Here is a 13010-nt window from a genome sequence, read left to right on the forward strand (position 1 = left end):
ACTGCGCAATCCTTTGTGAGGACCCACTTATTGCGAGTGGCTTTCACATAGTTGACCCATCGCTTTCTTCTACCCCTAGCTTCGCTTCTTAAGTTTTTAAAAAGTGGTATGTGATGAAATTAGATGCCTTTCTCCGAACTGGCTACGTTAGAACAACCGAAAACTACACATCGAAGTTGTTTTGGTAGTCGGTCTGTGTTCCTTAAATGACGTCACAAGTAAGTCCCACGTTTCAGATTAGACCTCTCGACATTTACAAAACGTTGAAATTCAGGTTTTATTTGCATCTTTGCCGAAATATAACTCAAAAACGAAAAAAGTTATTCAAACTCTGTAAATGGCATTTGCATTATTTATCCAAAATCTATTTGAGAATAAAAAACTAAAAATAGTTGTATGTGCACTTTAAGAGCCTGTTCTTTGGATTGTTTAGTGTGCATGGTGTTCATTGGAGGTGGACACATTTCTTTCAGCTTTGTCTCAGCTTCTTCAAGTTCATTCTGGATTGCTGACAGAAATATCTTGTATATCTCTTGTATATATTCAATGTTTATAAAATACACTCAACTAATCAGTGAATACAAAAGAATATGAAGATAATAGTTTATCTTACCAAAGTTCTGACTGATTCTAACATTCCGCACAGAACATCTTGATATGATTACTCATATCGTAAATGTATTTCATTCTCAGGTACCAACCATATATTGGTGGGATAATTTTGATAGAAACGATCGTGTTCCAAGAAGTATACGGTTGTACATTGTGCTGTGAAAATGCCAGTATACCAAAATCCAGCAAACGATCAATTGAGCTCCATGAGATGACAAACAATGCTTACAAAACAGTTCATCCTAAAAAGAATCCATCAATGTTTTCAGGAGAAAATATTAGAGAGGGAAACACAGATGCTGACAAAATGTGCTCGCTGTTGTTAATTATGTGGAAATAAATCACATTTATCAGTTCCAATGATCAAATCCATCCAAGATTTAGAGGTTGGATCATAAACCAAGTGCAAAAAGCTGACAGCAAAAAGACATCGATGACTTGTCTTACAACAATTTTAACTCCAATAACAGAGTATGACACTATCATCCAGATTTTCAAGGTCTCTGGAGAACTTGCAAAACAGTCGAACATGTCTTATATGCACATCACTCTGGATGTTGGAGCCGTTATTAAAGCATTCCATGTAATACGATTCCAGGATCTGAAGAAGCATTTACTTTAAAATGCTACGAGGAAGAAATTGATAAGCAATACAGCAGAATTACTCTCTATGTATGTTTATTGTCGTACTACTTTGATAGCATTATGTCAGATTTGTCAGTTGAGGAATTGACACATGCAACATTTGAGGGATGTAAGATCACTCAAGAACAAGAGTCTACTCTATTCCGTCATTTCACCCTGTTACTGCCAGCACACATATTTTGGTCGATGATCAAGAGAAAATGGCTCAAATGTCCTCTCAACTTCCATTAGTTTATAATGATGCTGCTAGTACATCTATTTCTTCAGCCAAACATCAGAAAATACAGTGTCCTATTTGTTTGAAATGTTACTCCATAAATGATATAGAAACTCATGCAGATAGCTGTAGTATGTGGTTGTTAGAGGCTGATGAACCATTTTTTGACTCCTCCCAAAACGAAAATGCTAAAAGAAATGATACCCTTGGTGAAAACCTCTGTGCAATGTCAAAAACTGAGAAGAGCAAAGCACTGGCTGATGAAATTTCCAGAGTTGATCGGAAGGAACTATCACAAGAAGAACCAAAGCGAATCACAGTCAGGAGAAAGACCATTTGGGAAGATTTCAAGCAAGCATTGGAAAGAAAGATAAGTCATACATCTAAATCAAAAGTTGTCTTTGCTGGAGAGGTTTAACAGTTTAATAACCAAATGTACATAGTAAAGCATACAATTTGTGAAACATTAAGCTTAGTTAAGCTGTTATACTATAGCAACCTGGTAAATTGTATGTGGCTGTTCTGTTTGTTGATGTGAGTGTGAAAGTCATCAATCTCGTCTGCATGTAGTGCTGTGATCGTGTCATCTACGTAGCGGAACCAAAAAGGTTGTGCATGTTTGTAAGTCGTGATCATATATTTCATTACAATTTCAGCAACTACAACAGAAACGGGTGAGCCCATTGCTGTTCCATGTAATTGTTTGTAGTGTGTACCTTTGTACTGGAAGTAAGTCGAAGTGAGGCAGAGCTCCAGTAGCTCCATAATGTCTTCTGTCGGTAAAGGCAGTACGTCCATGGTGTTTGTAAAGAGGGTTTTTGTACAAGTAAGTGCCAGATTAAGTGGAATACTGGTAAACAGTGATTTCACATCAAAAGACACTATTATATAGTTGTCCGGTATTTGTATAGTGCTCAGTTTTTTAATGAAAGCTTCAGTGGATTGTAGCTTGTGTTTTGATTTGCTTGTAAGTGGTTGCAGTATGTCAGTCAAGTACTCAATGCATAAGACGAATGGGGTACACAATTGGTCGCATGGGTATTTGTGGTTTGTGATGTTTTGGTAATCCGTATAGTCTGGGTGGTCGTGGTACTGAACATGTAAGTCGATAGTAAATATGCTCAGATATAATGTTAGATTTTCTCATAGAGTTTCCCTGATATAGGAGGCGTGGCATTCTCTTGTTATGTCAAAGGCAGGTCTCCCACCTGTGCATGGCAACAATGAAAGAACATTACTGGAGGTTTTTGAAGGAAATGCTTCCACAACTTGAGATAGCTTTAATATTTCATTTTCTAAGAAACATAGCATGTCTGAAAGTGCTTTAGAGAGACTAACTTCATTGGGGGTGTCCAAAGATGATTGCTCTGAAAAGTTAGTTGCCTGCAGCTCTTCGTTTTCAGACACAGCAACAGCCATGGCAACAATTAGGTTGGCATAATTCTCCAGTTTGTTGTTACAGTGTTCAGCAATAACTGAATCTTTATTCCGGTATGCTCGCTTGCTGTAGTCAAACAATTTTTAATACTCAAAAGAAAGCCTCGCAGCTCTTCATCATCTGCCATTTTTGACATTTTAATATGTCAAACTTACACGAGGACTTCCTCGGGTCAATCTACAGCCGCTGGACAACGTTACAGCCGTAATTCTTGATTACTGCACCCCATTCGACTTACGCATTGAGTTCTATAATAACTGGAGCGGCTAACTTTACTGGGGCGAGGATGCCAAAAAATGGCGGCCAAAGGACGTATTTCCGCTGAAATGATCGCTTTGCAGAAAAATAATGTTCTCGAAGTTCTATAACTGGAGCGGCTAACTTTACTGGGGCGAGGACGCCAAAAAATGGCGGCCAAAGGACGTATTTCTGCTGAAATGATCGCTTTGCAGAAAAATAATATTCTCGACCTCCCCCTGGTGTCTATAGTAAGTTATAAAGAATTTTTCAAAAACAAACACGATATCACAGAATATGGATATCGTAGTTCCATATTCTGTGACGATTCTTTTTTGGCATTTCTTTTATAATGCTAACACTTCAATCGTTCAATTGTTGGATGTCGTAGTTTCCACAAAAAGGAACATATCGCTTCTCACAGGTGAGGTAGTTGTTTGTTTTGTTAGTCCATCAACGATTGAAAAGCAATTATACATTCACTTGAAAAGCCATAAAATACATATTAAAGATCGTATTTTTTAAGACTGACTTGAACGCCAAATATACTGATGTTTTCCTGTTTTTGTTTATAAAATTCTGCATACTTTTCTGTCATTTGTTAATCCATGAAATCGTAAATTTACCCATTTATTTGCAAAATAGTTTCCCTAAAGCAAAAAGGACCCTGCACACATTTTGCTCTGGGAGTAATTATCAAAAAGAAATGATCAGCCCCAACGGTACCCATGATTTGGAGCAGAGCTTGTTATGTTCTATTTGCTGAAAAAATGCAGGGAAGATCAAGAAGTAAAGATGACTGGAAGATGTTATTGACCAGGCAGAGTCTTAAAAAATGATAATGCTGTAAAGATAATTGATTTATTGTCTGCCCTATCCAGAGTTATTTAATTTGATCGTGGTCAAATTCTATGGATGGAGACAATGGATTCACTAAGGATGCTTTGAATGCTTTGAAGTTAAAGTTCATGATCCAAAGAAAAATGGCAAGAAGGTTGTGTGTGTTTTGATGCTTAATGAAATGTCAATTCACAAACATGTAAAATGGAAGGCCATAAAGTTTGTCTTTATGTAAACATTTGTACTGAGATTGATGATGAGTCGATGCAGATGTGAAGCTTCAAACTGTATAAGCCATTGGCTTTTATGTAACTTAATGTTTAAATCATGTCATATCTTTATCAAAGTTTTTTAGTTGAGTGTTGTTTGAATGTTACTAATATCTAATGCACTATACTGAAGCATTAAAGATTCAGTGATGAAACCATTAAAGTTACTGTACTGTATATTTCTTATATATTTCTTATATTTCTTTAAGAAAATTTTGAGCTTATTTACCTATTACAGTACAGAATGGAGATTTATCATAGGCATTATTGCTGCTTTTTTAAAGAAAAGTTTTTCACTTTTCAAAGCTTTTCTACAAATTTTTTGCTTCTTATTTTTTATCATGAGATTGATGATATAGAGGTAATATAATCCAATAACTTTCTAATTTCTAAAAAGCTTTTAAGCTTCTAGCATAAGAGTACACTATAGATATGTAATTCATTTGGTTTTATTGCCTAGCTATGACATATCTACTTGCACTTTATCATTCTTGTATGAACAAAACACCAGATGTGGATACTCAACAAAATGCACTACCAACTGCTTATGAAATTTATTATTGAGGTGAAAACTGTGTTAATCGTTCAAATTATAGTGCACTTTTATTGCAAATATAGGAAAAACAAAACAAACAAAGTGAAAAAGAAAGGTAGAAGTATTAAAACTACAAATGAATTATAAACACCAGTGGAAGCATAAGTGTTTTGATGATTATTTGCATTTTGCCCAATTCATATATCAATACAACAAAATCAAAATGTGATACGACTTTACAAGTATTTGATGCAGTTGCACTTTAGAACATCACAAAAAGGTTACTTAAAGTAATTTCTATACAATATTGTTTGTTTTCATTTACCAAACCTATGCAGACTTGAGTCTTTTTGAAATTTCATATGAAACTCAATTACAGGAAATCCGTAAATATCCAGAGATTTAATATGTACTTTTTTAAAGAAACAAGTAAAAATCCTACAATTGTGGCGAAAAAAGCCATTGCCCATTGCATGAAAAGAAGCAAAATAGCAATGATAACAAATAATCTAACTTCTCTCTCGTGAACCGTGGAGATTAACTATGATATACTTTTTTGTATAGACTAAAGAGTTTAATCGATCAAACAAGTTTGACGCTGGTAAGAAAACGATGCACATCTGCATTCATACATGTGTAGCCGACATACAGGTCTTTCGTCGATAGTTATAAATGCATCCTCGTAGGAGCAGATAACTGACAACCACAGTTGACTCGCTGTTATGAATTTATGGTTTTTACCTTGATTTTCATAAAAAACATTGCTAAAAAAATTGCCCAAATACATACATACATTTTCCTCACTCTTTCCTCAGGAGGGAGTGGGAAATTGTGAAATTTTCGGAAAAGCGTTCAATTTCGGTAAATCTCAGCGCAAAGGACGAAATCCACCATTTTTTTGGCATCATCAGATATCTAAGGCCGCGCTTGAGATAGCCGCTCCTGTTATTATAGAACTCAATGGTCTTATGAGACGTTGCTAATAGCCGGTAAAGTACGGGTACAAAACGTCGGCTGGTAGTCGTGGGAGATACGTACGTTGTACTTTGGTCGATTAACTTATGTTATTCTGTCATTGGTAATATCGATAATATTTGTGATTTTCTTGCTGGTAATTTTAAAAGATGCCAAGGTACACCAAATAATGGCCTTATAGCTGTTAGACTTTTCAACATTTCTTATCGTTTTTGTAGGAGAAATAAAAGGTTTAAAGCAACTGTAGCTGTCACATATCATGATGAGGATGGCCATGTTGAGAGAGAGGAGGTGGATTTGTCAGAATTGGTTACTGAGGATCATAGAGGAAGCTGTTGTATTAACAGTCCTGATAATTGTGGTGCATTGGAAGGACATGAACTGGGAATGGAACAAGATAACAGTGATCTTGAAAGTGATGTTCACCATGATTGTGAAGAATCAGCTTCTTATTACCAGAAAGTTGAAAGAAAACAAAAAGCATGGGAAAATTTGCGACATTCAATTATAAAGAATACATTTAAGTTTGCTGGCAAAAATTGGAGCAATCTGAAGTGTATTCATTGTGATAATGAAGCAAAGTTTAGGTGCAGCGATTGTGGTCCAATGGCAAAGTATTGTGAGAACTGTATTTTAAAGATGCGCACAACCGTAAATATTTGTCATCATGTTGAAATATTTAAGGTAACCTTTATGAGCTAGATATTATAAAAGTGTTTACAGTTAACTCTCTCAACACTTGCAACAAAAAATGCAAAAATAAAAAGAGAGTTTACATTGTGAAACATGCTACGAAGCACTAATCTAATATTTTTTATGAATGCAAGAAAGGGGATTGATTGCAACTAATTTCTACGAGGTTATTCTTTGCTTTGTAGGATGGCATGTTTTGGCCATATAAACTCATGAACATGCTGGTGTATGATTGTTCATGCCAAACAGCTCGTCACAAGAAGTGTTTCTGTTGTTGATGTTAAAGGTATGTTATATGTAAAATGTGCTGCAAACGTTTCTTCATTTTAGCTGGGATGGTTCAACACAATTATAATTTTGGATCTTTTACAATTTTTAGGCACCTTTTGTACTGTTGAGGTACAGTTTTGCTCATGCTCTGCAGAGTTTGTTCAACTTCTGCAATTTGGCCTTTGGGGTGGAACACCTACAAAACCTAAAATTGCATTTGCAATTGAGTTTTTTGAATTGGTTCATTCTGTGCAGATGGAATGCCAGGCATCAATAAAAAGCATTTGTCAGTCATTTGAAGAGTTTAATCATAACCACATATTCTCTTCTTATGCAACACCAAAAATGTATCCTGTCATTATAGATGCTTTTGAAGAATACAGGTAACTGCGTGTAGGTCACTGATTTATTGCTCTGCTGTACTACGTATGAATTGCTGGGAAAGTTGCAGTCAATTTTATAGCCTAAGAATCTCATCTTAAGATGTATTTAATTGGAGGAAATCAAAATGCTAAAGTTTATGATGGGAAAGGATTTTTCCTCAAGTATTACTGTATTGCACTGTATTTTGTTTATGTCATTTGTTTAAGAGTGCATAATTGCTTTCTTTGTGTCATTGTTTTTTTCAGAATTCACAGACATATACTAAACATGTTGAGCTGTGTTATTCCTGAGCTTGATGAAGGAAATACCTGCTTGTCCAAAAGTGAGTATATTCGTATTACTCGTTTAACAATGACAATTTAGTAAAAAGAACATTAGCAATGCTATCTCAAACACCTTTTGACTGCATCATTTGCATCATTGAACTCAAATACATTGCATGATTTTATCCTTCACCATTTTATTGAAGACTGATGGGTATGATCTTTGAGTCTCTTGATGCTCTTTTTATTGGACAAAGGAAAAAAGCTGGGCAGAGTATTGGAAAACCTCTATTTGAACAGCTGATGGTCTATGATCAGACACATGCTGATCAATTTGTTGCCAATTATACCACACCTACATCAAACAAGGTCAATGTAGCTTTAATATACTTTGTTATTCTAATGAAAATTCAGGCATGGAAGTTACAGTGCTTTGAATATATTTGATTTTTTTACATTCTCTACCACACAGTTTTTATTTTCAATAAATTTGTGCCATGGGCTTTGGGAAATAAAGCTTTTGTATACTTTTTTGTTTGTTACATATTGATACTTATAGGAGTGTCACGGTTTTCTTGCTGGGAATGCTGTTCGATCAATGAATCGCTACACAGCTCTTGATGAAACAGCAATCTTTGGGCGAGGCTGTCGACATGAGTTTCCTAAAAAATTCTTAAATTTGAAACATGGAGAGAGGTCTGTTACACACATTTTTCTCTATTTTTACCTAAATGTTCTTGGTTTGAAAGAGGTGGTTAAGATGCTTGCATTTGATGGTGTAAATTTACTTTTTTCAGTTAGTTTGCTACTTTCATTGCTTTGTGCAAGTGCTGAAGCTTTTTGCATACATGTGGTTGCATTATTTAAAAAAATATTCTACATATTTTATAGATTGAGCTATGCAGTTTATGTTCTCCAAGAATTAGAGAAAGATAATGCTGATAAACCTGCACTCAAAATAAACATATTGTATGATGTTGCATGCATGTTAGTGAAACACTTACAGGTAATATTCAATTGACAATAGTTGCTTTGTTAACTGTTTCCTTAGTCAATAACTTTCCCTCAACACTTTTTTTCTTTGAAAAGGTAGTCTTTCACATGTTTTTCTTTATTTTGTTTTTTACAAAAAGAATTTGGAGGATCCAATTATTGACATTTTTCAATTTTCAATTCCAATTTTTCACTGCTATGGGCATGTTGGACGATGCCAAGGTAGTTGTTATTGTTTTTATTTTTCATACGTATTAACAGATGGCAATACCTGGGTTTTTATGCTGTCATAAGTAATGGTATTGTAGATGATAAAATGATAAAAAATCAATAATTGTTTACTAAATCTTTCTTGTAAAAGGTTAAATTTAGTCCCCGTCGTAAAGAAGGATTTGGCCTAACTGACGGTGAGATGTTGGAGAGATTGTGGGCTTACATTCGCAAATTTAGCAGAATGACTAAAGAAATGCGTCCAAGTCACAGAGTTGATGTACTCAGTGATGCTCTTTTACATTATGGAAAGAAAACGAAGATTAATTTAGGTATAACTAGTTTTTGTTTCTTTGTTTGAACAAATACATAGCTAACATGTCATCATATTATGTAATAGCAGGTATGAATTAAATTTTGTTTTTTGAGGCAATTTGCTGATGGCAAGGATTAAGCGAGCTGTTGACGTGGAAGAAACTGCAAAATCAGATATTGAAAAGTTATGCAGGTGCTTTCCGTGTGAGTATATGTTTGTATTTGCTGTGTGGTTATATTTGACTCCGATTTTGGATATGAACTATTTACAACTCACATGAAAGCAGTAAATTTTCCTTTTTTCATTATCTAAAGCTCACAGGATTTCAATAGATGATATTCGTGAGTGGATGAAGGACGAATCGACTTTTTTTGGTCGTGAAGTTGAGACTGGTTAGTAATTGAGAAATAATGGCTTGTAGCTAAGGAACAGATTTGACACATAATTATTGATACTCATTATGTGGAAATGTTTTGCCCACAGAAAACTTTTTTTAACAAATATACGTAAATCTTCAACAACTTACAGAAGAAGTTTGGAAATGCAAGTACGTTATATACCTGGACTTGTACGCTGATCTTCACCATCGATGGAATGGTTGCACTGATCCAAGTGAACTGACTGTTCGATTTAATCAGATGAAAAAGTATGTTCGAAAACTTGAACTTGTTTCTAGAGATATTAAAGTCTTAAACAGTGTGAATTTAGAAAAATGAACTGGGAAAATTTTGAAGCTATGTACGTCGTAACATTGTGAATAATAAGTTGTAATATCGAATAAAAAATTATTTCTTGTTTTTATACATACGTACAAGAAGAGATGTATATGCAACTTGCAGGTGCTTGTCTGACCATGCCTTATAATTGTAATGATTTGGTATTTACTGTTGTAATGATTTGGTATTAAAGATCATGGAAAGGGAAAACTCAACGTACGTACGCTGGGTAATATATACATGGGTAATAGCCGCCCAACGTACGTACGCTGGATAATAAATGCATTGAAAAAAAACTTTTTGTTGAATAAATACTTTTTGAACTGTCACATGTAACTTTTTGGTATTTAAACAATGTAGTATATGGTGAAAATTGATGTTATATATACATGGGAAATAGGCGCCCAACGTACATACGCTGGATAATAAATGCATTGAAAAAAACTTTTTGTTGAATAAATACCTTTTGAACTGTCATATATGTAACTTTTTGGTATTTAAACAATGTAGTATGTGGTGAAAATTGATGTTATATATACATGGGTAATAGCCGCCCAACGTATATACGCTGGATAATAAATGCGTTGAAAAAAAACTTTTTGTTGAATAAATACTTTTTGAAGTGTCATATGTAACTTTTTGGTATTTAAACAATGTAGTATATGGTGAAAATGGATGTTTTATATACGTGGGTAATAGCCGTCCAACGTTCGTACGCTGGATAATAAATGCGTTGAAAAAAACGTTTTGTTTAAAAAATACTTGTTGAACTGTCATATGTAACTTTTTGGTAGTTATACAATGTAGTATATGATGAAAATGGATGTTATATATACATGGGTAATAGCCGTCGAACGTACGTACGCTGGATAATAAATGCGTTGAAAAAAACTTTTTGTTAAATAAATACTTGTTGAACTGTCATATGTAACTTTTTGGTAGTTATACAACGTAGTATATGGTGAAAATTGATGTTATATATACATGGTTAATAGCCGCCCAACCTACGTACGCTGGATAATAAATGCGTTGAAAAAAACTCTTTGTTAAATAAAAGCATCTTTTATTTTAATTGTAGACAAAATTGAAGTATAATTGTTTCCTGTACAAGAATTCATTATTTTTTGATAAAGGAATAGAACTTAGCTAAAAAAGAAAATCTTATTCAGTAAACCTAAACTATAAAAACAGCGCTAGTTCATCGTCAATAGTATGTTTAGACGACATTGAGTCATAAGAGTATCCACTACAAGATCCACTACAGCTTTCAGGTACTTCGGTAGACAACAAGGTTAGTCACTTTCAGAGTCTGCACCGTCTTGAACTCCACGCGCACAATTATAAATTTTTTCAGCGTTATTTCAGAGACAACGTTCAGTTTTTCGTATACAATATATGCAGGCCTATATAAAATATCATAGTTTCACTGTCACATAGCTTTCACAACATATTTTTATATATGCAAATAAATCGGTGATGCACAAAAATGAACAGACTAACAGTTCGTAGTTTAGAAAAAGTGGATGTATAATTTACCCATGAGTAAAGTAAGATCATTGCATCCGCAATCAAATTTTCCTTTCGGCTTCGTCGTAATGCCAACGCAATCCCAATGGTACCATTGTTGACAAACATCACACAACACCCAATCCACCATTCCATTATCTTTGGAAGATGGTTCTTGACAAAGAAAGGCTTTACATTTGTCATAGGATGTCAAATGACTAGCTCTTTTCTTTTCACAAGACACACTTTTTCTGTCACTGGACTTTGCCTCTTTTCTTTTTCTTTTGTTACTTCTTCCCTTCCTGTGTCCGTCACCTTCATTAACAGTTCCGTCTCATTCACAAAATACATTCCCAGAATTACCATCATCTTCGCCACCATTATTTACAACATCTTCTCTATCACCGGGAACATCACCATTTTCACAACTATTATCAACATTATCAGTTCTTTGTCCATGACCAACATATTCGTCGGAAACGTTGTTAACAAGTTCGCCATGACTATTATCATCATTCTCACTGCTAACTTCAACAACTTCTTAGACGTGGCCACCATTGTCTTGCTCTTTGTCACATTCCTCAACATTTTCTGCATGACGAACATCATTTCCTTCACTATCTCCATTTCCACAAACGTAAGCTCATTTGATTTTTCAATAAATAAATCCAATGCTGCTTCTCCCATAGTCGATGGATCCCGTAATGATGCGTGTTATGGAATTCTGCATAATACATATTTCAAATCCCCTTTCAAAAGAGAAGTGTATGGCACTTTTGTTTTGTCCATTCCAGTTGCTTCACTTAGAATATTTTTTTTGAAACTAGTATAAGCTATTCTTACTGAAGTTGCTGCAGGATTGTGTGCAACTCCTTTTACTAATCATTGCTTCTAATATTACAAATTTTCATTCAGAAGTAATTGCATTTATTTCAAGAAATATTGACCAAGAACAACCTTTTCATATTCAATCTAAAAAGTTTTACAATTAGTTACAAGTTCATACTTACAGTATTTCTGATTTAAAATATCACGCAAAGATTTCCTCTTCTGTTTCAATCTTGCCATGCGATTCTCGGTAACAGTCTGAACGTTGTCGTTTGACTCAATTGCTACAACCAAAAAAGTTTGTATTAGATTAAAATATTAAATAAGAAACAATAATCACAAGTTCTAGGTTGTCCTGAGAAGAAAAATATATTTTCTCTCCGGCATGATGTAAAATAAGGACCACAAACCTCTTTGGGGGATGCTCTTTCTTTTGCAGTATTGTAAGGCACAAACCTCTTTGGGGGATGCTCTTTCTTTTGCAGTATTGTAAGGCAGACTTTGAGCCATGCACTTCAACACCAGATTCCACGGCAGCCACGAAAAAGTAATCAATGTTCATTCCTTTCAAAGCATCCAACTAAACAATAGCACCGATAGCATTAATAAAAATTGGAACTGATCACAAAAATAGTTTTGTGCGTTTATTTTGACCCAATAAACATACCATCTTCAAAATTTTTTTCAACTCTCGTTTCTTGCGCGTTTCGTGGTCTAAGACAGAGCAATCTGTCTTTGCCCTATTTATATAGCCTTCTCGTTGGCTTTCATTCAGGCAGCGCCATCGTTGTCCCAATTCAACATTTTTTCAGAGCATCTTGATTAAATTCAGTGTCTTCAAGTTCTCTTAAAATAGTGCGCGGTGTGGGGATATTGTAATTTAAGAAAGAATACGTGCTTGGTGACATACTTGTAGTTCAGATTGGAGACATTCAATTCATTAGAGTTGTATTTTTTTTAGTAGGGGAATTTTTTGATGAATATACATTATTGATTATGAGTAAAGGAGATGATTTTTGACTATCATCATGATAAGTATTCAAACGAGTTTTACCATCACTTT

General features: G+C 34.5%; 2 protein-coding genes and 1 long non-coding RNA gene across 3 annotated transcripts; 2 read left to right on the plus strand and 1 right to left on the minus strand.

The window, feature by feature from the left end:
* Positions 1–5888: 5888 nt before the first annotated feature.
* On the plus strand, positions 5889–7815 carry LOC124456918. Its single transcript, XM_047007225.1, has 6 exons — positions 5889–5925; positions 5987–6452; positions 6647–6725; positions 6841–7114; positions 7361–7437; positions 7793–7815. The coding sequence occupies exons 1-6, from the start codon at positions 5918–5920 to the stop codon at positions 7813–7815; spliced, it is 927 nt and encodes a 308-aa protein (XP_046863181.1). The 5' UTR covers positions 5889–5917.
* Positions 7816–7973: 158 nt separating this feature from the next.
* LOC124457556 lies at positions 7974–10389 on the plus strand. The gene is made up of 7 exons (XM_047007788.1): positions 7974–8074; positions 8270–8384; positions 8512–8593; positions 8734–8913; positions 9011–9100; positions 9212–9289; positions 9381–10389. The coding sequence occupies exons 1-7, from the start codon at positions 7977–7979 to the stop codon at positions 9392–9394; spliced, it is 657 nt and encodes a 218-aa protein (XP_046863744.1). The 5' UTR covers positions 7974–7976; the 3' UTR covers positions 9395–10389.
* Positions 10390–10655: 266 nt separating this feature from the next.
* Positions 10656–11345, minus strand: LOC124458013. The gene is made up of 2 exons (XR_006952948.1): positions 11150–11345; positions 10656–11016 (listed from the first exon to the last, which is right to left on the minus strand). It is a non-coding gene; the product is annotated as an uncharacterized LOC124458013 (long non-coding RNA).
* Positions 11346–13010: the final 1665 nt, after the last annotated feature.

The sequence above is a fragment of the Xenia sp. Carnegie-2017 genome, unplaced genomic scaffold, assembly GCF_021976095.1.
Source record: "Xenia sp. Carnegie-2017 unplaced genomic scaffold, XeniaSp_v1 HiC_scaffold_6, whole genome shotgun sequence".
Lineage (NCBI taxonomy): Eukaryota > Metazoa > Cnidaria > Anthozoa > Malacalcyonacea > Xeniidae > Xenia > Xenia sp. Carnegie-2017.

What these genes read in the sequence shown, in the direction of transcription:
- LOC124456918 (XM_047007225.1), top strand. An exon ending in AACAGCTCGTCACAAGAAGT is followed by an intron (nt 6,726 to 6,840) that starts GTTTCTGTTGTT and finishes TACAATTTTTAG; the next exon opens with GCACCTTTTGTACTGTTGAG. An exon ending in AAATACCTGCTTGTCCAAAA is followed by an intron (nt 7,438 to 7,792) that starts GTGAGTATATTC and finishes ATGAAAATTCAG; the next exon opens with GCATGGAAGTTACAGTGCTT.
- LOC124457556 (XM_047007788.1), top strand. Translation starts at nt 7,977, where the DNA reads ATGAATCGCTACACAGCTCTTGATGAAACAGCAATCTTTGGGCGAGGC. An exon ending in AATTTGAAACATGGAGAGAG is followed by an intron (nt 8,075 to 8,269) that starts GTCTGTTACACA and finishes CATATTTTATAG; the next exon opens with ATTGAGCTATGCAGTTTATG. An exon ending in GCATGTTGGACGATGCCAAG is followed by an intron (nt 8,594 to 8,733) that starts GTAGTTGTTATT and finishes TCTTGTAAAAGG; the next exon opens with TTAAATTTAGTCCCCGTCGT.